This window comes from Phallusia mammillata, chromosome 2 (genome assembly GCF_965637545.1).
Source record: "Phallusia mammillata chromosome 2, kaPhaMamm4.hap1.1, whole genome shotgun sequence".
NCBI classification, from domain to species: Eukaryota; Metazoa; Chordata; class Ascidiacea; order Phlebobranchia; family Ascidiidae; genus Phallusia; species Phallusia mammillata.
The window spans coordinates 18536916-18560583 of record NC_137253.1 but is presented as its reverse complement, the minus strand read 5'-3'; the positions used below and the strand labels follow the sequence as shown (position 1 = coordinate 18560583).

Below are 23668 nucleotides of genomic sequence, written 5' to 3'. Positions count from 1 at the left end.
GGAGAAAAAAAGCAGAGTAAAATCAAGATGCGTTCCGTTCTCAAGAAAGGGGACCCATAAATGGTTTGGAGACTCTTTGTTATGTATTTGTAACCCATTTATTTGTAGATTGGGCCAGTACTTGGAACAGGATATTATAAATTCGTCCACTTCGGCCATCTAAATTATAAATTCGTCCTCCTGCAAATGTGTGTTCTTTCTTTCGGCGTTCGAAATTATTCGGCATTTTTTCCTGTCGAACCACACCTTCTTTCCCCAGCAGGTGGTTAGATTCTACTGTCATCTCGACTGGTTCCACCAAAGTGCTGCTTAATAATACGGTGTTGCTGCAGCATGTCGAGTCATGATCCACCAATTGTGTCCTTCACTGTTTTGCGCTCCACAACGTTTAACCGTCGTGCAGCTATTTTCGCCTTGAACTCAACTATTTGCAATGGATTTGCGCCCCCAGCCTTAAGCCAATTACTTTCTGCATAGTCACGTCACAAAGCGTTTGATTTTTATTTTAATAATGTGACGCAAAACAAGATCAATGAAACGTTTTTTTCCAAGTGGCCTTTTGTAACAGGTCTGGACAGAAACACCGTACTATAACTCCAAGTTAAAAGTTTAAGATAATTGCCTTTTTTATTGCTTACAGATGTTTTACTTTTTATTGCTGATAACTACTTGACCCCAGTAAAATGGCAAACATAATGGGGGGCGTGACCCACAGGTTAAAAATCACTACCCTATATTATGTGCCTCTGGTAAACAAATAAGAAAAAGAAATTTTCTGTCATACATCATTGTTCAAATCACAGGATTTCAAAGACTTGCTTTCAAGGATAAATGACGGAATTCTGATGTCAAACTGTTCCCCATCTTCTTTCTCAAAACAAAAGGTACCCCTGAAAGGTAAAGATGTAGGTTTTCCACAATTTCATTTCCAACAGTTTTATTTTTTACAACTAGAAGGGTGGTTTAGCACATTTTGCTATTGCATATACACTATAACCAGTGGTGGGACTCAGCCGGTTCGCACCGATTCTATAGAACTGTCTCATGAAATTATATAAGACCAGCGAACCGGTTAGCATTACTGGTTACTGTCAATGGACATTTAGTAACAGAACCGGCTGAAAAATGTGTCATTTGTCATGAAACTGACTGACAAAAAATTTGAATTCCACCACTGACTCTAACCCATTTCAAAACATTAATATATTTCCTATGCTTATGTTATATTGAATGTTCATTTTTATAGGAAGAAAGGGTACATAGTGGCAAAATAAAGTAAAACACAGCAATCAACACCTATAAATAGCAAATTGTAGAAGCTGTCCAAATTTCATTTAATTCCGACACTGTTTAAAAATTCACTCATTTTAGGGGGCTAGTGGGGTAAATGCTGAAACCATAGGGTGAAACTTGACAATTGACACCTAAAAATAATGGCCTAACCTACTAACTGTCCAAATTTCATCCAATTTCAACATTGTTTACAAATTTCACGCATTTTAGGGGTTAATGGGGTAATTGGTGGGGCTACAGGGTAAAACACAACAATCCATAGCACATTCTACAAGCTATACAAGTTTCAGCCAATTCCAACACTGTTCAAAAAACTCACCCATTTTAGGGGGCTAGAGGGGTTAATATTGGGGCTACCGAGTTAAACAAAAACAGCTCCTATAAATGACAAATTGTACAAGGTGTCCAAATTTCATTTCATTCCGACAGACGACAGTGTTAAAAAAACCAACCCATTTTAGGGGGTTAGTGGGGTAACTGATTGGTTCTACACCCAAAAGTACAAAATGTGAAACCACAATGACCAGTGCTGAAAAAATTATCCAAATCAGCCAATGTTTAAAATTTTGACCACTAGAGGTGTTTTAGCAACATTCATTACCAATTCAGATGTCATAAAGCTGGTAACATCCCTCTGACTTAAATTCCATGTGTGAAAACGTCCACTAAGCAATCCACAAACACAAGTAACATGTGTTCGGTTATCTTTTTTACACTATCACACCACAGAAATCTTTCGTTTGTGGTGCACAGCACCATACAAAACGTTTTCAGTTTTTGGCACATCTACATGACCACATCTACCATCTGTAAAAGTTTCATCCAAATCCACCAAAGATTTCATGTCAAAAGTGCATGGAAAAACTTCACCGGAGAAAAAAAATAAAAAGACAGAGTGAAATCAAGATGCGTCCCCTTCAGGGAAGGGGACCCATAATTACCACATATGTCCATTAGGTGATCGAAGTGATACATGACTGCTGTACTGAAAAGCTGGTTGATTGCTATCCAAAACTGGTTCCTAAATTTAAACAAAGCATTTGTTGGTAACATGTAGATTACCAAATGTGACATATACTTATCACAATTAATTTTCACACAAATTGACTTTTTTGAATTTAGCAAGTTTATATTTATGCTTTTTGTGATGAACAAAAAGTTACCAAACACTGTACAAGTAGCTTTGTTATGTATTGGAAAGTTATATATACAGTACTACATTCTATTTACTAATTTACTCTGCACACCATTTGACCTACTGACATGATTTATTTTGTTGTGTGTAATATTATGCTGTAAGAAACATGTTCAGATTTTTTAAATATCATGTAAAAACACAAATTGGTTTTCTATGTTGGAATATTTCAATTTTTTGTACATCATTTATCCGGAAACAAAATTCGTAGTAAGTTTTATGAGTATGAATCATAAAATGAAGTAACTTTTAAAGTTTTTTAAAACACCCGAAATTCAAGAAATTCATTATTTATTGCTGTTCTGTTACTTGTAATGAGTGTAAAAAACTGTTTTACCCTTCCTACAACACCACGTCCTTTTACAGCTTGTACAGATCCATTGCTAAAAATCCGCCAGTTTCGTTCCTGTAATTGGACACTTGCTTCACCAAGGTTTTCCACCCTAATACAGTACCGCCACTGAGGAGTTAACACATGCATACAGTAGCGGAGGTTGAATTTTTTATAATATGCACATGTTAGATTAAAAACCATACCCAGTATTCTGCAGGCTGCGATTTTCTGGATTTCTGTGAATAACGACAATGTCAAACAGGTTTGTCACTCGAGAGATTAATTATGGATACTAACTTTAAATCCTAAGAAAAATGGGATTGCTGTCACTTGTATGTTTTTAGTTGTTTCAAGATAAACTTTGCTAAGTTCCAAACAAGTGTGGTTTGTACTCTGCCAGTTATTGAAAGACTCTGTTGCATATAGCTCTATGGAGTAAAAACAGGGTAAAATGCAATGCGATCCTGATCAAATTAATTTTACCTTCATTGGCTCCTCTTTTGAGAAATGTTTCAAATAACTTGTGCTGCAATGGAGCATTTTCAACTGATGTGTAAGGTATAATATCTTCATGTGCAACATAATCAATTCCAGGGATTGTATATAGAACATTTGTGTTTCCCATTCCCAGATCAGCCGCAGATAAAAATGTAACAGCCTCAGTTTGCATTGCCTAAAAACATAACTTTGAATTAACATTGTAACACTGGATTTAAGTGACAATATAGCCAGGCTTGCCAGGTACCAGTATTTTCAAAGTATATCTATTTATCTGTATCAATTGTTCTGGCATTTGAAGTTATCATTGCTGAGTGTGTTGTGGCATCACTAGACACACATTCACTTCATCCATGATTATAAATCTTTATTACCATTTCGATTGTATTTTTCGCAATTGTCCTACTGTATCATAATCTTGCTACACCCCATAATAACAAAAAACCTCAAACATCCAATGCCAGTTCTAAGCATATTCTATAAACCAACTGAAAACACAACTGTGAAAGGCTGAATTTTGCAAAAAACAAAAGTCTCATCTCTATTAACCGGTTTCGTCTGGATTGCCAATTTATATGTACGAAATCCTATTTTTTGAGAGAGCAAAGAAATGGGCACCCATACACATTTATATGTGTACAAGCCAAAATATAAATATTGTGTGAATATTTTTTTAATCCAAAGAACAAATTGGCTGAAAGCATTTAACCCCAACTTTGAAAGTTTGAGATATATTTTTACAATTATACATTTTCAAAAACAGCAAACCAAACAGAAAAAAAATGCTCCCTATCTCTAGCTTTAACCAGCATTGTGTTGAAGGCCTGTTTTAAAACAGTTAAAACTCTCGTAAAAAAACAAACCAAGATAGTCTTGTAGACAGTGACAAAGTAGGAAGCCAAGTATTGTTTCTTGGGTTATTTTATGTAAAAATTGGGTATGACACATTATTCTTGACTGTGTTGACCAAATTAAGTAATTTTAAAATAGAGAAGCCATGTTGTATTACCATGACCTTATCAAGCATGAAGCCGAGGCCGTTAAAAACGTAAACCAAACAATCACTTCCACTGCTCCTGTAGGACTTAAATGTTAAGCAAGGACACAATAACACTTTGACACATATTTGGAGGTGTTAAGGTAAAAACTATCCTGATCAGGCTAAAATTTTAAACAACAAACAATGTACACCCTGCAAACAACTGCTTAAAATTTTGGCATTATAGGGATGAGCATCATATCTACAATTGTAAAACACTTCAGTATGTTAGAAATTGTATTTCTGACCTAAAGGACCTGTAAACACACAAATGAATATTTGTGGGCAAAAGGGAATGAACAAGGGAAAACTGAACTAAAAGTTACACAAGACTTAGCAATGTACCGACCAACATTATATGAAACTTCAGGGTTTTCAGCAAGTACAGCAATTTTAAACTTTTTATTTAGGGGGTTTGTGGGTGAACCACTGCGTTAATCAGAGTCATACTCTGGGATGATCAACTTTAGATAACTAACTATCATGTGTGCATTTTTCATTTAAAAGTTTTAAGCACTATTTTACAACCAAACAGGGTGGAATAAACCTGCATTAAAAAAGTTGAAAACGATATTTAGAAAAGGGGACCCATAATTAAGGGGTCATGTTGTGACAATGTTATGGCAAATTGTTATAACTTGGTTTTGTGATACCTGTAAAGTGACCTGCAGTAACCTGCAACACTGTTTGACAAATTTTTGTCATGTCAAAATAATAAGCTAAGTATCCTTATGCTAAACCTGAACGTGTGAATTTAACTTTATGACAGAAAACCACAGCATTGCTATGCAAAAACAGCTGATTTCCAATAACTGAAGACGGCCCAGTAACAAATCCATTCATGTGTGAAGTAGAGCAATGTTTAAGTGATAAAATCATTCTCTATTAGTTGTATATGCAAGTTTTAACAGGATGATCGAAATAGCCCATCTTTAGAATCAGCAATTGTAATTGTATGCCATTGTTTTCACACAAAGCAATGAAGCAGGGTAGTTGGTATTTCACTCTGTTTGCATGTCTGTTTGTTATTTGTTCCAACATTGTTTTTTATGTGTTTAATGTAGTTAATGGCATTAATAAACATTTGACTTTTTAATCGTGCAATTTTGTTGTTATCATGTCACACTGTAACAAATGTTTCGCCATCAAAGTTGTTTGAGTTTGATACCCCTGAAGTAGAGGACCTCCCGCTCTGCATTAACTCACTTGTAAACCATTCAATCACACCCCTGGAATTAGCAAATGTTTCAATTGATATTTGCAGTTGTACAAGATACATCACTACGTAGGGCTGTTATCAAACAAAAAATTATTTGATTATTTCAAATTTCAAATTATTTGAAAAGTTATCAAATATTTTTTTTAAACAATTATCAAATATATACTTTTTCTATGCACTTCGATGTATGTGCAGAATCAATCTGATTGAACATATTGGTGATATTTTAATCAAGTGGAAATTAAACAAAATTACTGCAACATGTATTTTCAACCTTATATTTCCTTTTTCCCCAAAATATTGTACAAAAAAGCTAACATGTTACTGTAACCTACATTCTGGTTTTAATTACCCCAATAATAGGTTATTCCGGCCACAGGATTAGGTTGTTTATTTGTCATGGCAAAGGATTAGGTAGTTTATTTTTTTAAACAAAGACATGGCTTAGATTTATTGACTAAGAGAACCACATTAAAAAACATTTGAATATCCTTGTTGAATAATGGCTCTCGACCTATCTCAAGTTAAAATTGTTTGATTATTTCATTTAAAAGGTAAAAAATTATTTGATTATTTGAAAACCTTTATTTGATAACAATATCTTTCCCCTTTTTAAAAGGGGAGCGAAAGTAAAAGACATTAAGGCACATAGTTTGACTCTAGTTTTACCTTTTAAACCTCAAAGCATTTGTTTACTTACAATTGAAGATGTATCCCGAGTGTCCATCAATACTTGATAGTAGGTCCTGATATCAGGGACAGCATTTTTCAATAAATTTCTTACATCATTTTCCCTGTAAAGGCGATTTAAAGCTTTTTTGACTTTCATATGTTAAATAGTTGACAAAAGTTTCAATGATTACCCTTACTGTGGTGTACGGATCTCTGGCTTTCGTTCATAGACATTGACTGTCCATGGAAATAAGATCACCCCTCGATAGGCAAACACTTTGTGTAAAAACATTTGACCTGTTTTATATTTCGGCTTATTTTGCAAAGGTTGAAGCGTTCCAATATGTTCCAACTTCCTAAATTTTTCAATGCAATGGTGTATAAGCACAGGAGTACAGAAACAAAGTACAGTAACACTATAATTTGGTTTAATTTTATCTGGTATTGGTAAAAAATTGTGAAAAAGTTTTTTTGTTTAAATTTTTATTGGTAAAAATGTAAACTCAGATTGTCTTTTTTTAATTAGAAACAAATATTATCCAAGAAATGGGTTTACCTAGTTGAAAATGCACAAGCAATTTCATTTGAACAGAATTTACTCCCAAAAAGTTTGATTGTAGAAATAAAAGCTGAAGTCATTTCAGTATCGTTGTAAAAAATAACTTTAACTTCTCTTAACTGGCCCTGAAAGTGTTGAAAAAATATGTTAATTATTACCAAATACCAACACATTCGCCAAACACAACATGAAAAAAGACATACCGCCCGGTAGAACTACTAACACTGGAATTTGGCTGGCGCCCGGTTTGGTAGGTGGCACAACGAAGCATTGGCGTTTATGGTGCTCACTCAGCAATCATTCTTAGTTCTTACCATAAACCCAAATTGCTGTGTCAGCACCATAAACGCCTATGCTCCGTTGCTCCACCTATCGAACGACTTTAAACCAGGCGCCAGCGCGCCCAGGGCAAACCGCGAAAAAAGGGCTCCAGCAAACACACAAAACATCGCATATCTTCAGTTCTAGAACAGGTAGAAAGGTGAAATTTTACACCGGTACTAAGTCGAGCATGCAGAATTCAAAATTGCAAAAAAACATGTGCTACAAAACCCAAAAACTTTTGGACCGAAATATCCCGATTTTGGTAACTTAAAGAGCCCCGGCACCGGAAAATTATTTTTTGATATGTTGTTTGTCGTATTTTTATAAACACGATTTCAGTTTTGAAAACACAAAAATCGAAGTTACTAGTCAAATATTTACGTTTAAAATCTAAAAACACTGACACCTTGCGGATATTTTGTCACTGACCTCAAACGCCATGTGACGTCACCTCGTACCAACTTGGTTTGGAGCTTGTTTGTAGTCGGTGGTTGTTAACGTTCTGCGGCGCCAAATACGTTAGTCAGTTTAGGTATTTTGGTGTTTAAATGTTTTCATTTTTATACTCAAGTGTGCAAAAATGCCTGCAGTGTGTTCTTTGTATGGTTGCAATTCAAGAGGAAATCAAAAGGCCAGCAATTTGACACTTTTTCGCTTTCCAAATATAAAGTGATTGCGATCAGCTTGGATTAAATTTGTTAACGTGAAAAAAGGGACCAACGAAATACAGTGTTCTTTGTAGCCTACATTTCACAGATGAATGTTTCACAAACAAAATGCAGCAGACAGGAGTATGGCAAAAGTTCTGGTGTTAAAGCCAAATGCCATTTCATGTACTCATCTTCTTCAGCAAGAAATGGCATTGAGAGCAATTGTAAGAAAAGTAGCATATGGTATGCTTTAATTAATTGTTTTCTGACATAATCTCATTTAACATGATAGTCTTTAATATTACCATTATGTCATACTAATTTAGTTTATTGTCATGCCATTTACTTGGTAAGAACAAAAAAGTGTGGTTATGAAAAAAAGGTGTGATAATATCAATATATTTTCATTTGGGAACCACCCAATCTAAGCTATGAATCAAAATACATTGTGCGTAAAGGAAAACTTCTTTACCTCTTAAATGGTGTACCAGAAGTAAATTAACTGCAGATTTCCCTGGACACTCAGCTAAATTTGGTACATACACAATGATAAATGATGGATCTTTGCAACAATAAAATTGTTGCTATTAACCTTGTTAATGTATTCAGATGGTAATTTCATAATATTTTCTAGAGCAATGAAGTGGCAAACAGCAATGATATGGAAAAAGAAGGATTCTTGGGATGCATTGAAAACATCACAAGCAAAGGATTGTTTATTAAAGCCTTTGTGACTGACAGGCATCCACAAATCATTAAATACATTAGTGAAGAATCGTCAGAAACAGAACATTATGTTTGGCATGTAGCTACAAGTATGATAGAGATAAAAGATGAGCATACACCAGTATATTTGTGTTTATGGTTTTCAATTCAGAAATACAAAAGAAACTGACAGCACTTTCTAACAAAGCCTATTGCAAGGAGTTGGGACCTTGGGTGAAAAGCATATGAAACCACATGTATTGTTGTGCAGCAACATCACAAGGGAATTCACAACTTATAGTTGACAAGTGGCTCTCAGTCTGGCAACGTAACTCTGAAGTCTTCCCCAGCACCATTCAACAAATTTTAGTAGGCAGTATACCTGTAACGCATGGAGGTTGCTGGTTGCATGTTAGTAGTTAGTACAGTAAAACTTACTCGTGACGGGTGTTAATTACCCTCATCATGATTTCCCAATTGACGTTTAAATCGATAACATGCTACTTGTAATACACGTTGAGACATATAGATTCAAATCCAGGATATGCTTTTATACAAAGCAGATTCGACTCAGAATATTCGTTGAACTTGGCTAACTGCTGTACTTGCACTTACTAATTTCATGGCAGCAAACGCATGATTTTCTCTCCTCCATTATCACATAGTTAGTACATTTATTCAGTTGTAAACAATAGAAAAATGTACGCATCAAAGCTAAAACAAACAATAAAAACAACAGCTGACCAACGCCATTGTTAGAAGTTGGTACGAGGTGACGTAACAATCGCTGCTACATATCAAACCAAGGTGTCGCTCGAGAGCTCATTGTTTAATTGAATATCTCGAAAATGACAATTCATAGGACCAAAAAAATTAGTGATTCGGAATCCCTGATTTTTGGCAATTCTAAATATCTAAAATGTAGAAAAAGTCACATCGCCGCTGCTGGGGCCCTTTAAAATAAAACGGAAAAAATAAAATGTTGCTAATTTTTTGGGAAAATTTTTCCTGAAAATCTAAGTGGTACGCGCCAAATTTTGGGGCGGCTAGTTAAAAAAATGCAATTTTGTTTATGACGTAAAAACGTGGCAGTTCAGGTTTGACCATAAATTAGTAGTAGTACAGTGCTCTGCAACCTTTTTAGTGGCACGGAACCCTTGAAGTATTTTGTCAAATTTTGCGGAACCCCACAAAGAAAAATCCGAGCCGAGCCGAGCCGAGCCGAGCCGAGCCGAGCCGAGCCGAGCCGAGCCGAGCCGAGCCGAGCCGAGCCGAGCCGAGCCGAGCCGAGCCGAGCCGAGCCGAGCCGAGCCGAGCCGAGCCGAGCCGAGCCGAGCCGAGCCGAGCCGAGCCGAGCCGAGCCGAGCCGAGCCGAGCCGAGCCGAGCCGAGCCGAGCCGAGCCGAGCCGAGCCGAGCCGAGCCGAGCCGAGCCGAGCCGAGCCGAGCCGAGCCGAGCCGAGCCGAGCCGAGCCGAGCCGAGCCGAGCCGAGCCGAGCCGAGCCGAGCCGAGCCGAGCCGAGCCGAGCCGAGCCGAGCCGAGCCGAGCCGAGCCGAGCCGAGCCGAGCCGAGCCGAGCCGAGCCGCATTGCAAAAAAGGTTGCCGACCCCTGGCCTACGACACTGTTTTTAGTCAACACACCCCAAGCACGAGCCGAGCCGAGCCGCATTGCAAAAAAGGTTGCCGACCCCTGGCCTACGACACTGTTTTTAGTCAACACACCCCAAGCACTAAATTTTAGTTGACTTCAATAAAACGATTTGCCATGTTACTTGGATTGGTCGTTTGTCGTTTCTGTAAGTGTCTCACACTCCGACCATAGAGTAGCCAAACTTGGTTTATTACGTCACAATTGATCAATGGGTTAACTAGATTTCGAAAACTAGGCAAGGTTAACCAGATTAGGGTTGCCATTCGTCAGGATTTAGTGTTTAAATCTGCGTCAGGGAGAAATGTTAAAATGTACCTAAAAGACCGGAGTTCAAGAAAAAATATTTGTATATTTTATGAAATTAATGTACCAACGGAGAAAGTTTCTAGTAGATAGCTACAACCGCGTCTCACTGATCTAGAAAAAAGCCTGGATAGCGCATCCAAGCGGAAAAGTGAAGCCTACATGGAACCAGTGTCATTCTGGCAGAATAATTTCCCCTAAACACAAAAATTTTACCACAAAATTTCAGGTACCATATCAAATGAAACATTAATGTAAAACACAATTAAAAAAAGAAAAAATCAATGGAAAAATGACATGATAAAGAACATTTTAATGTGATCACGCGTCAAAGAATATAAATACTCCAAATAAAATAGAATCATGCAAAATCTTGTGCGTCCATTGTGACATTTTTTCGAATTTTATTGTCATCATAGAAATCATAGCTCTCAGTGTCAAAACACACAAAAATTAGCCGTGAAAAACCTTAATTTTGAAACTGTTCCGGAGGGGGGCTTTTAACCAGCTGGATACCATGTTGTAGCCCGGAACTTACTCTTTTCTATCCCGTTGCCGTTACGAGACACCCTTTGCGCATTTTTACAGCAGAACGCTTTACGCGAGAGACCTTTTTCAATTTTTCAAACATCTGTTTAAATTTTCCAATGCGAATAAATTAGCCGTAAACAACCTCAATTTTGAAACTGTTCCGGAGGGGGGCTTTTAACCAGCTGGATACCATGTTGTAGCCCAGAGCTTACTCTTTTCTATCCCGTTGCCGTTACGACACACCCTTTGCGCATTTTTACAGCAGAACGCTTTACGCGAGAGACCTTTTTCAAATTTTCAAACATCTGTTTAATTGTTCCAATGCGAATAAATTAGCCGTAAACAACCTCAATTTTGAAACTGTTCCGGAGGGGGGCTTTTAACCAGCTGGATACCATGTTGTAGCCCAGAGCTTACTCTTTTCTATCCCGTTGCCGCTACGACACACCCTTTGCGCATTTTTACAGCAGAACGCTTTACGCGAGAGACCTTTTTCAAATTTTCAAACATCTGTTTAATTGTTCCAATGCGAATAAATTAGCCGTAAACAACCTCAATTTTGAAACTGTTCCGGAGGGGGGCTTTTAACCAGCTGGATACCATGTTGTAGCCCAGAGCTTACTCTTTTCTATCCCGTTGCCGCTACGACACACCCTTTGCGCATTTTTACAGCAGAGCGCTTTACGCGAGAGACCTTTTTCAAATTTTCAAACATCTGTTTAATTTTTTCAATGCGAATATAATGGCCGTAAACAACCCTAATTTTGAAACTGTTCCGGAGGGGGGCTTTTAACCAGCTGGATACCATGCTGTATTATCCGCAAACCAAGGATAGCTTGGGGTACAGCTTTCCCACAGGCCTTGAAGTTAACAGCTAAGGAAAGGGACTTACAACTTTCCGCGACTGTAGTTTATAAAAGAGCAAGTACCCTGGGGAACCTTCTGACTAATTACAGAAGCTTGGCCCATGCGCCAAAACAGCCCGTCGGCCAGTCGCGCCCTTGCGAAAAGTGTGCTTTGTGTGGCAATCATGGCAGTCATAAGAGCATGGTTTATAAACAACGCAAATTCACAACACACGGACAAGTTTTAGAATTGAAACAAGACCTGGACTGCAAGTGCTACGGCATATATGCGGCTACTTGCAACATATGCAGCGCACAATACATTGGACAAACAAAAAACCGGTTTAGCACCCGTTGGACACATCACAGATCCACATGGAAAGAACACAAAGTAAATGAGGAAAATGACAATGCAGCATTATTGCACCACTACGCCACAAAACACACGGCAGTTTTTTCAACACACCCCGACATAGCACAATGTTTTAGCGTAACGTTTCTACAGCAGCCGGCACCTAAAGACCTGGATGCATGTGAAGCCAAGTGGCTTAAAATAACACAGGCCACCATCAATATTCAAAAAATGGTTTTACCTAGATTGCGCTGATCCGCATTTTTATTTCTAATCTTGCGCGTGTCTGTTGACGTTATCTTTTTCCGTTTTACGCCTCTCACATTTTCTCCTTTTTTCTGCCGTTGCGTCTGTTTTTCGTCCTCGTTACATTTACGCTTTTGTGCTCGTGTAGACTGTGTTAACCAAACTAGATATAAATGCTTTTAGTGTTTTAAGTTTTTTACTATTTTATTTTGTATGCTTTTACATCTGTTCTCTTTTAATTTACCTTCGTTGTTTGCAGTTTTTAGAGACTGACGATGCCTGAATAGGTGAAATATATATCTCGAATATACCAACCCAGTGTCTACTGATTTTGAGTCAGAAGCATTTGCTTCTTAATTAATCCAATGCATGAAAGTGCTGTTGTTTTATTGACCGACAATGTTTGTATTGCTGGAACATCTGCATAATCGTGATCATTTTGGAGTGGATCCCAGTCTTCTAAATCATACTTTCTATTTGTTGCAAAATGTGAAATTCCCTTATTTCTGATCCTGCTTGTATTACTTGATACATTTAAAATATTCGTAGAATCTTGATTTTTTTTCTGTGATGATGCTTCTCTGTAGAAGGCGCTTGCATGCTGCTTTAAATAGCTGGGTTGTTGTTGAAGCCCGCAATAGAATAAAATATTTTTTTAAAAGCTCTGAATGGAATTTAGAATGTACTTGTATGAATTTGTACATTGACAAATAATTTTAAGGGTGAGTCATTTTCGTGTACTAAATCTTGAAATATGCCTTCAGTAATTTTAATACAAGTCAAAAATTCATTGAAGCCAGTTTTTCTTCTTGATTAATGCAATGGTGTGTCATCAGGCAATTTTAGACCAACAATATATAAGCACTATCTAGGAATGATTCCCATGATGCCTTATTAGAAATGTGTAGGGGTGACTTAAAGCTATGGGCTAATAGATTCTGGAAATTCATTATTTTTCTTTAAACCTGAGGAACTTACTGTCAGGCAGTATTAATCTTCCTTTTATTGGTGCCATTTAACCTGTTTCAATTTCAGTTGTTGCTTAAATATGTTCTCATTCTTTCATGTATTACTTTTAATGTTCCAATTCATTATTTCAATTAATACAATTTAATTATCACCTGCTGTATTGGTTAGTCTTTATTCATGGGGAAACAGCATCCTCTCTTAGAGTGATAATTTGGCTAGTATGGTTCATATATTTTTCTTAAAAATGGTCCGAGCAAACCAGAGAGTGTTTGCTTGGACTTCAGGTTTGCCTGCCAATGTTATTTATCCGGCCTTTCGATGATTGGACTAAGATGCAATGCTAGGAGCAAATGTATTAAACCTGTAATAAAAATGTGTTTCCAGACACATAACTAGCGATTCCAGACACGTACATAACTAGCTGACAAATTCAGCACACACTTATATCAGTCTGTATATTTCTTATTGCAAAACACTTCGGAAAACGATTTCGCCAAAAAATATGGCATCGTCAGTCCTAAACAGGAAATAAACAAATCACGATATAAAAGGGTGTTGGATACAGGATGTTGCAGTTAAAACGATAAGATAAGAGCGTTACCACAGGAAACAGAGAGGTCGCATGCAGCCCTGGGCCAAACAAAGAACAAGTTTTTCGCACGTTGAAATGCACACAGGTCTACCTTTCGTCAAGTGGTTATTGCTTTGTATCCGAAAATAACCATTTATGACAAAACATTAGCATTGTACGCAGAACATACATTAACTACCAAACAATTGAGAGTTTGACGTCATAAAGAAGACACTAACCAAAACAGGTTTTTGTTTTAAGGCACCTGTTGTAACTTCTTTGGCAGCACCCTTGTTGTTAAAGAAAAGCTAATTTTCCTCAGATTTGACGATATTCCGCACGATACAGCTACAAACTAACCAAAATATCCACGGTGGCCGCCACCGTGCTTTACAAACCCAATGTGGGGAGGCGCCTATACGTATAATGAAGCAATAAATGACAAACTGTCAATTAATATTTAGAATACATGATAACGTCAAAATTTACATTGTTACGTTATAAATCTAGTTCTGACCTGCTCTGGCGTAGCAAACTTATTGAAAACCGCTGACGAGAGTAGCGCAAAATGGGTTTCACCATGCGTTGTAAAGCAGAAAAAAAAATTAAAAACAGAAAAAAAATTGCCTCGCTTGCGTTGCACGTTCTGGAAGAAACCCGACTGTTTGGAAGAGCGCATGTCTATAAAATAAACGCATATCTGGAATTCACGAGTATAAACACGGTGTCAGGGAATTTCTGGGGTGGCAGCATAGCTATTTTATAATAGCTGGTTTTGAATAGGGAGGCTTGCCACCCCTGCCATCCCGAAAATCGACGCCTATGATGTTGTGTGTTGTGTTAGTAACATGATTAATGTCGCTTGACATGGTGTAATTGTAAACTTGTCTTCTATAAGATTTTGGGATTTAAAAAACAGTGTCATATAACTCACAGTAGGCTAGTCTGGCCTTTCTGAATTAAATCAGTTGTTTATCAGGAAACTGCGGTAATTATCGATATGAATCCGGCGAGAGTTGTAATCGTAAGTACTAGCATAGTAGTACACTAGTGAGTAGGCTAGTATGTAAAGACTATGGCAGGGGTGTCAAACTCAAACAACTTTGAGGGCCAAAAACTTTTTTTTTCTGTTAGTCGAGGGTCGCACTATCATCAGCAAAATTGTATGATTAAAAAGTAAAATGTTCATTAATGCCATTAAATAGGCCTAGGGCCTAGGCCTACATTAAAAAACAATATTGTAATAAATAACAAACAAATATACAGTCTAATCACAAACATTACTGCCAAGGTACTGGTGTATATAGAATACATCGTTCAGACGTTTCGACAATCTCTGTTGTCATCATCAGTGCAGGTGACAACATAGAGCTAACTTTCAATTCAATTTATAAACAAACAAAATGAAAAAAAATCGGCGGCATTTGGCAAAATAAGGACCTGTTTTGATTCGCATTTCAATTTTGATTTGTGTTTTTTTTAATTCATTTTGTGTTTTATTTTGGGGTTTCATTTCTTTGTGTTGCCACTTACTATACTTATCCTGAAGATGGTAATTTATTTCGCTGTATGGTTAGAAAAGCTTTTGTAGGAATTCACAGCCTCGCGGCAAATACAGCCCTAATTGTTAAAAAGAAAACAAGCATAGCTTCTCCATTTACATCTTTTGACAGAAAAAAATCAAGCTGCTAGTCGTGCTGCAGCGCGTTTGGCCATCGTCAACCAAACAGTTAAAATGGTTGTGTAATAAAATTCAATTTTTGCTGGGTTTCATGTCGCATCAGAATTTTTGCGTCGCAAAATAACACCAATTCAAAGACTATAGGAAGGGCTATGTTCAGTGTTGCCATACCGTCCTTATTTCTAAGATTTGTCTTATTTTTAGGGGTTATATCTTAGAAAATGTCATAGCCCTTATTTCTAAGAAATGTCCTTATTTTTGATTTGAGTCCTTATTGTGTCTTATTTTCATCAATTCCTGGTCAAATCCCTGCTACAGGTAAAAGTAAACCTAGACCTGAGGTGTTGTGAGATGCACATAGTATTTTCTACGAACAAGGAGTTGCTGGAACAGCTTGTTTCTGACCAAAATATTGCCAATGATATGTATAAGTGCAAGGATTTATTAAAACGTTTGTTTCGTTTTGTATGAAAATTTAATTTTTTGGTTGTCTCGGTGTTTGGTTTCAAATCGATGGTAACCCTGCGTACGTAGCTGCAGAAGTGCAGACGTAGCCTCCGATCACTACCTCGTCAAAGGGTCACTGAAACTAAAACTGAAAAAATATATAAAACACAGTGGAACAAAACCATACGACCTTATTCAACTTAAAGATAAAAAGATAGTAAAAAAGTTTCACAAAGATTTGAGCACAAGATTCCAGGCTGTACAAGTAAAAAATGATATTGAAGATCAATGGAAACAATTTCGAGAAATAGTGACAACAGCTGCAGATCACACCCTGGGCAGAAGGCGCGGAACGAGAAAAGAAAGTTGGATCCGACCACAAACATGAGCCCTGATTGATCAGAGAAGAAAGATGACACTAGAGCGTTATTTGGAATAATTAGGCATCTGACAAGGACAGGAAAGAGCTCTGGGGTACCACTGAAGGACAAAACTGGAAAAACACTTCTAACCGAGGAAAAACAAGACTGGCGATGGTACGAACACTTTAAGGAAATTCTGAACCAACTAGCACCTTGCGAACTGTCTACTTTTGTAGATGAAGATGGACCAACGATGGGAGTAGATATGGGCGACATCACAACAGAAGAAATCTCCAGCACATTGAAAACGCTCAAAAACAACAAAGCTGCAGGCCTCCATCAAATTTCTGCTAAAATGCTAAAAAATGGTGAGAATGCACTGCTTGTAGGCTACAGTTGAAAAAGCTTAGAAAGATATGTAACTTATGTTGGAAAATGCAGACTGTACCATCTGACTGAAAAAAAAGGAGTAATTGCGAAACTTCCAAAAAAGAAATCTAAGCATTTGTGGTAATTGGCGAGAAATCACACTGCTTTCTGTTCCACGGAAAGTGTTCTGTTGCGTGCTTCGGCACAGATTAAAGATATCCTTAGATGAGAAGTTGAGAGAAGAACAGGCAGGCTTTCGTTTCGTTTCGTTTAGGTCGTGCTGTTCGTCCATTAAGACTAAACTAATGCAAACATTTCCGCGTATGTATCTCGTAGTTATTCGTACACTATTAGGTTTCAATGAAAAGTTTTGTGTTATTACGTAATTATATCGACAAAGACGATATCGAAATCGGTTTATGACGTCATATACTTCTATGACGTCATAAAAAAATTCAAATGCCGTTGTTTTTTGTCAATTTTGTTTCGTTTAAAACCACTTTGAGATTGCCTTGTCAATACTCGTAACCTACTTTTTGTGCGTCTCTAGTGAAAGCGAAACGAAACGTCCCAGACGCCAGAAATTTTGATATTTTGGAATATGCAATTTTACGAAAAATGCAAAGTAAATACATTTGTTCTAGAACAGGTGTACTAAATGTAACAAGTTTCGATAGTCGAGCCACACAACGCGTGGTGGTAAACCTTGTGTTGGAGACCTCTGTGTAATTGTTCGTGAAAACACAGTTATTAACACTCGGGTTTAGGACAAAGCACGATGGTTATGACGTTAAAGAGGTGATGCCAGCAAATAAAATTAAAAAAATAATTCATTCAATGGCCAAGTATTACGCAACCGGTTGCAAAAACTTGCACGTAAACAACGTAAGAATGAAACCACATCAACCGCTTGTGTTTGCCTCAATCTAAACTATGTTTTGCTACCAAAAATGTGTATTATTTCTCGGTAAACAACGTAAAAACTTGATTTTACGATGTTTTAGGGTTTTGGTAGTATGACGTCATACAGAAGATTTTCCGTTATGACGTAATTGGTTGACACGTAACTGGCTGTCATTGCAATGCCACTATTTATTATTGTGCAAAATGACAATATGTAGTTGATAAATACTGGTATAGGACCAGAATATTGTGTTTATGTTTTAGCGAACACGTGACCATTTACGTGTACTTTCGTGACGCAAATGACGAATGGGACGAATTCGGTACACGACATTCACCCCCCATATTTTGTACACCTTTTGAATTTTTTTGAAAAAAATTGCGCAGTAGAATAGGCATTCATCTTGTATGTACACACGATTTTTTTCTTCTCAGATAACTGATAAAAATTAAAAAAGTTTGACAGCGAGTTTCATGAAAAAAAAAATTTTCTGCTAATGTTGGAAACCAAAATCCTGAAATACATAAAATTTTAGTTTTTCTGGCTAGGTGGTCAAATGTGATGTTTTATGAATAAGTTGGACGAGACAAATTCGAGACAACCGTTTTCCGCCCAAAAAACACCAAACGCACTGTAAAAATTGGTGTAAGGCACAGTGTGACGAATTCGTCACATACGGCGTTAAGGGGTTATGGGTCCCATTCTAGAAGGGGACACATATTGTTTTTGTCCGTATTTTTCTTTTTTCTGTCTAACGCTGGTTTGTGAGACGCGTTTGGTCGAGAAAGAGTGCTTTAAATTTATTCAAATTTACAGAGATGTTAGTTAATAATCCAAATTTGATCCTCCTGAAGTTTGACTCCGATTGACCCAGCGGTTCACCCACAGGCCCCCAAAACGTAATTTTTTTAAAACGGCTGTACTGACTAAAGTACAGCGTCTTGGAGTTTCTTGCTTTGTTCTTTGGTGCAATGTAAGGTTTTTAAAAGAATTTTGTATCTTTTTTTCGGATTTACCCATTTTCACCCTTTAAACCCCGAAATAATCAGTATTAGTTTTAAGGCAGAAATACAAGCCCTATGGTGCAAAAATATTTTAAAAAAATAACAATTGTTTAAGCAGGGTATTCGTTTAGTATTTAAAGTTTTGCCAGTTACCTTTACAACCCATAATATGTGTACGCTATCAGTCAGATATAAGTCCCAAGGGAGGAATTCACTGGTTTATGATTATGATTGGAATCCGCACAGCTCCAAAGGAAGACCTGCAGGCTTCATCGGCCGAACTTGTTTACGGCTCTGCCATCACCGTTCCAGGCGATTTTTTCCGCCAAGAACATCACGAGCCTTCACCCCAAACGGTTCTTCCATCGTTGAAGGCTACGGTGCGTCAACTTGTAAGGCGGCAGAGCGGGAGTGCTCAGCTTGACGTCCGGACAGACGTTTCGGTGATTAGAAATCAGCTGTTTTTTTGTGCAGCAATGCTGTAACGTTTTATTGAGTTATCACGCACATTTTCAGTTTTGGCGAAGTTTTTACACCTAAGACGTAATTTAAACTCGATAAACGTACTTCGGTTTCGTTTATGTCAGGCAAAACGTCGTTGATCAACATAAATATGAAAAAATAAACTTATCTTTTTCAAACGCCGCGATAAATGGTCTTTAAATTCTCGTTGTCAGCTTGGCCGTCGCATAACCACGGGTCACTAAAGGTCAACTTGTAGGCATTACAACACAGTTAAGAATTTTTCGTCATAACGTATCTTCTTTATTTTTGACAAATCAATTCAAGAATCAGTACTTAAGTGATGTATAAATTAGGCTGAACGGTATTGTTAAACACTAAGGACTGCATGCTGTTAAAACAGTGTCAAAAGGTCATTAAACGGTCGTTTTTGCGAAACAAAGTTAAGTGAAAAACAAGTTGTTTTGTATATCTTTGTAGCAAACGACTTTTTTTTATATAGTGTCTAATATAACAGTTAAGGCTTTCTAGGAAAATATGTGTTTAAAAACTGAACTTAAACGACAATATCAAGGTCAAAGCAAGAGATTAAATTGAAAGTATTTTCCCCGTTCTTTTTTCACCGATTTTTTGTAATTATATGACAATAATGATGCAAAAAGAATATGGACAAAAACTTTTAAAGTTAAGTTAATGCTTTGTGAAAACTTTGTCCTTAAGAATCTAAAAATAACCGCACATAGGTTTACCGTAAATCTGCATAAACACGTGTGTGGGGACCCATTCGTTTTTGCTTGCAAAAACAATCATATATTTTATATGTAGATAAAATTGTGTATAGTATAGTAAATATCGTATAGAATATATAAAATTGAAGTATATCAGAAAGCCACTTTTCTAGTTGGTCTTTATATTTATCCTGAATTTAACAACCTATTTTTCCGTTAGCAGGAACGAATGGGAGTTCTTTGCGTTTAATTTAGAAAGCCATGGTCAAACTTTGGGAGTATCAAATTTAGATATCCAACTTTTATGAGAAAATATTTAAGCAGTCTTTCTTGACATATAGGGTAACAATTCGGGCCGTTATATTTCTCTATCAAGTACATGGAATGGCCTACTTGACTTTTGTTGCAAAGTTCGGACACTGACGAAAACGGTCGGCAAATACAAGTACAATGCATATATATTGTTGCATATTGAGCAACCAATGCCAAAATCTACTTTCGAATTAGAAGAATACTTAACATTATCAAATCTCCTTTGAATAACAATAGTGGCAAATTACATCAGTGGTCAACAACCGCCGGTCCGCGAGGAGTCCGTTACCTGGCTGTATACTTTTTCAGGTTTATTTCTTTAAAACATTTTGCCCATGTATCCCAGACATGACAATTTAGATGTTTTAATTGCTGTTATTTCAAGGCCGACCCACCCAAAAAATTTCAGTTTTAAAAATAGTTTGCCGTACAAAAAAGGTTGCCGGCCCCTGGATTACATGACTGAGAAAGTATGACATTTTCTTGTTTTGTAACAACCAACAACAACAGTCCAAATTTCATTGTTTTGTAAAGTAATTGGCATCAACTAGTGTACATTTTGACACCTTTAGTGAGACCATGTACACAGGCTAACTGTGTTTTGCCTCTATTTGAAGTCAGCAGACATGCCAAACAAAAATACGTAATAACCAATATTCTGGCGAGTATACTGAGACAAACAGCATGCTGTGATAATACCATAAACATGCCTTTCATAAATTTTACTAATGTATTTTTTGTTTTTTTGAAAATGTTAGGACATAAGACTATTTCAAAATTACTTTAAATGGTTAGAAGTATTTTTGAAAAAAGACTAGTGCAAATACATGAGCATGGATAACTTTTGTAGAAGTTGATCATGTGCGAAAAGTTGTGCAGAAGCTATCTTTGACGGTTGTTGTGAAATACAATAAACAAAGTGCAAAAGAGCTGGCAATTAGTTCCATACAGCATATCCAGTGCACAACGACCGGTAATAAAATTTTTGTGGGTGCATAAGTATGCACCCTTAATCAAAACAAATGAAAACACAGGGCCAGTGTTAACTGCGTATCTACAACAACAAACCTTTTATACAGTGATAAGCCAAAGCAAACCAGTCTTTGGCAATCAAATAATCAAAACATTGAAATCATGTCACATTCATATATTTTTGTTTAAATAAAGTAATGTTACCAAAATAAAATCATTGGTTTCTTAAAGTAAATAAGTGTAAACTGCAGCAAAAAAACAAACATTTTTAATATATGTAACACATTTCACCAAGCTCATTGCCTTTTGCTTACAAAACAGAGCATACTTTTGATTATATTCTGTTCAAACACATAAGTAAGAACAGCACCAAACATTATTGGGTCAGTAACAAAACTCAAAAGCACTTTAGCTGTTTAAATAAATGATGCCATTATAACAGAGAAAAGAGAATGTACAGGTAATCAAATTAGTTTAATTAAAAAATTATTTATGCAAATCATTTTGCAAAGTGGTGATTTTAGTAAATGTTTGGGATTGTGTAGATATGTTGGTTTTGATTTAGTTCATTTTCGAATTTTAAGTGCAGAAGAAATTTACACAAAATACAAAATTATAAGTATATATGTATGCATACATATGAATTTGGATATTGTTAAACATAACCATATGAAGTTTTTGGCATAAACAGAGTATAAGAATCAGAAGCTGGAGCACTTTATCTGTAATCCACTAAGCATCCCATGAACCAGTTTCGGAATCCAAAGTGAATTTTCCATGAGATCCAGGGCTAGGCGGAGAACTTAAGTCTGAACTTTTGTTTGACGCTGAGAATTAAAAAATATTAAGTATTTAACAAAACAGTAATGTGCTAAAGCAGGGCTGTGCAAAAGGTAGCCTGCGGGCCAAAATCCTGCCGCAAAGCTGTTTAGTCTGAAAAAAAACTTTTTCGTCACTGTCACTGTTGAAAATAATTTTGCTTCAAAACTAAAAATACAAAGGTTTACTATTATGAGAAATATACTGCCACATAGCCCTAAACTACTGTGCATGGCAGCAGAGTAGCAAGACTAAATGTGAATGGAGCCATTCGACCCATTGTGTTATAACTTATTTGTTATTACCATACAAATACACTCAGCAAGCTTAATTTTAAACAACAACAACATTGCCACATAGTTATAGGCAGGGTTGCCATAACGGCCTTATGTCTAAGAAATGTCCTTATTTTTGATTTGAGTCCTTATTTGTCTTATTTTCATCATTTACTTGTCAAATCCCTGCTACAGGTAAAAGTAAACCTTGACCTGAGGTGTTGTGAGATGCACAAAGTATTTTCTACGAACAAGGAGTTGCTGGAACAGCTTGTTTCTGACTAAAATATTGCCAATGATATGTATAAGTGCAAAGATTTGTTCAAAACGTTTGTTTCGTTTCATATTTTTTTCGGATTTTTGGTTTCAAATCAATGGCAACCCTGGTTATAGGTGAACGGAAGTTTCCACTGCACTGATCCTATCCATCGCCCACAGGGTCAAGTCTAATGTTGTACAGCATCTCAGTCCAGGGCAACGTAATGTTTTACCACATATTTGAGGTTGTAAGGGTAATCAACAAGCCAATAGGGCCAAAACAACTAGAAGGGTGGCTTAGCACATATTGCCACTGAACATACACTATGGTCTATTTTAAAAAGTATGTACCCTTAAACAAATTGGGTCCGCACACATGCAAAGTTGTAAATAATGCATCTTCTGTGATTAACATTATTAAGTTTGGAGCTATCAGTTAAACACAATGAATAATATTCTGCTTTAAATAACCATGCTATATAAGGTACAAACTAACAAAATCTCAATCAATTCAGTCCTTGAAAAAGGTTGGGCTATAAGGGTAAAACTTAACAATCGACAAGTGAAAAAGCATATTCTACAAATTTCAATTAATTCGAACATTGCTTATAAGTTTTATCCCTTTAAGGTGTCAGGAGAGTAAACATTAAAGGGTTGAACACAACAATCGCCACCTATAAATGGCAAATTGTGCAAGCTTTCTAAACTTTATTCAATTCCAACACTGTTTTAAACACACACCTGCTTAAGGGGGCTAGTGGTACTGTAGTTTTTTAGACAAACAAAGTAGATGACACATCTGAATAACTATGTGCACCATCCGTAAAAGTTTCTTTCAAATCCAACAAACATTTCATGGCAAAATGAGTTGGCCACGCTTTGGAAAGATAAAAAAAATCGAGTAAAATCATGCGTCCCCATCAAAGAACGGCACCCAAAACTATAAAATGTTTTTTTGTCACTGCTTTGCCATTTTACCTGTGGAAATCCTGGAGTCAGAATCTTCATGCTCAAAATCACCAGTTGTATAGTTGCATATAGGTCTGTGACTGCCGAATACTCTCTCAGGTGAAGCTGTGTTGGATGAATGCTGTGATGATGCACTTCTGTGCCTCAAAAC

At 36.7% G+C, this 23668-nt stretch overlaps 3 protein-coding genes and 2 long non-coding RNA genes across 7 annotated transcripts in view; 2 read left to right on the top strand and 3 right to left on the bottom strand.

Annotated features, from left to right (window-relative positions):
* Positions 1–482: 482 nt before the first annotated feature.
* On the bottom strand, positions 483–7167 carry LOC145214315 (polymerase delta-interacting protein 2-like). The gene is made up of 10 exons (XM_080082820.1): positions 7013–7167; positions 6807–6934; positions 6448–6606; positions 6279–6372; positions 3306–3495; positions 3120–3250; positions 3026–3058; positions 2826–2948; positions 2235–2314; positions 483–890 (listed from the first exon to the last, which is right to left on the bottom strand). Exons 2-10 carry the CDS (start codon positions 6887–6889, stop codon positions 779–781), a joined length of 1005 nt encoding a protein of 334 aa, XP_079938946.1. The 5' UTR covers positions 6890–6934; positions 7013–7167; the 3' UTR covers positions 483–778.
* Positions 7168–8344: 1177 nt separating this feature from the next.
* On the bottom strand, positions 8345–9442 carry LOC145213888 (uncharacterized). The gene is made up of 2 exons (XR_013856909.1): positions 8927–9442; positions 8345–8870 (listed from the first exon to the last, which is right to left on the bottom strand). It is a non-coding gene; the product is annotated as an uncharacterized LOC145213888 (long non-coding RNA).
* Positions 9443–11743: 2301 nt separating this feature from the next.
* On the top strand, positions 11744–13540 carry LOC145213101 (uncharacterized; the record flags this gene model as incomplete). Its single annotated transcript, XM_080081339.1, has 1 exon — positions 11744–13540. A coding segment is annotated over one exon (681 nt), but the record flags the coding sequence as incomplete, so codon positions are not given.
* A 2167-nt stretch (positions 13541–15707) lies between these two features.
* On the top strand, positions 15708–21233 carry LOC145214525 (uncharacterized). The gene is made up of 2 exons (XR_013857063.1): positions 15708–16813; positions 18908–21233. It is a non-coding gene; the product is annotated as an uncharacterized LOC145214525 (long non-coding RNA).
* A 123-nt stretch (positions 21234–21356) lies between these two features.
* The window catches only part of LOC145214524 (serine/threonine-protein kinase MRCK alpha-like), a 43656-nt gene continuing 41344 nt past the window's right edge, over positions 21357–23668 (bottom strand). For 2 of the 3 annotated variants that reach the window (XM_080083070.1, XM_080083073.1), the window contains 2 exons: positions 23527–23660; positions 21357–22023 (listed from right to left, as the gene is read on the bottom strand). In XM_080083070.1, the coding sequence (XP_079939196.1) occupies positions 21929–22023; positions 23527–23660 (229 nt within the window). In that variant the 3' untranslated portion in view covers positions 21357–21928. The remainder of the gene's footprint in view (positions 22024–23526; positions 23661–23668) is intronic. The other variant, XM_080083071.1, reaches the window with a different exon arrangement.

What these genes read in the sequence shown, in the direction of transcription:
- LOC145214315 (XM_080082820.1), bottom strand. Translation starts at nt 6,889, where the DNA reads ATGACTTCAGCTTTTATTTCTACAATCAAACTTTTTGGGAGTAAATTC. An exon ending in GCTTGTGCATTTTCAACTAG is followed by an intron (nt 6,607 to 6,806) that starts GTAAACCCATTT and finishes TGAAAAATTTAG; the next exon opens with GAAGTTGGAACATATTGGAA. An exon ending in CGCAGCCTGCAGAATACTGG is followed by an intron (nt 2,949 to 3,025) that starts GTATGGTTTTTA and finishes TTAACTCCTCAG; the next exon opens with TGGCGGTACTGTATTAGGGT.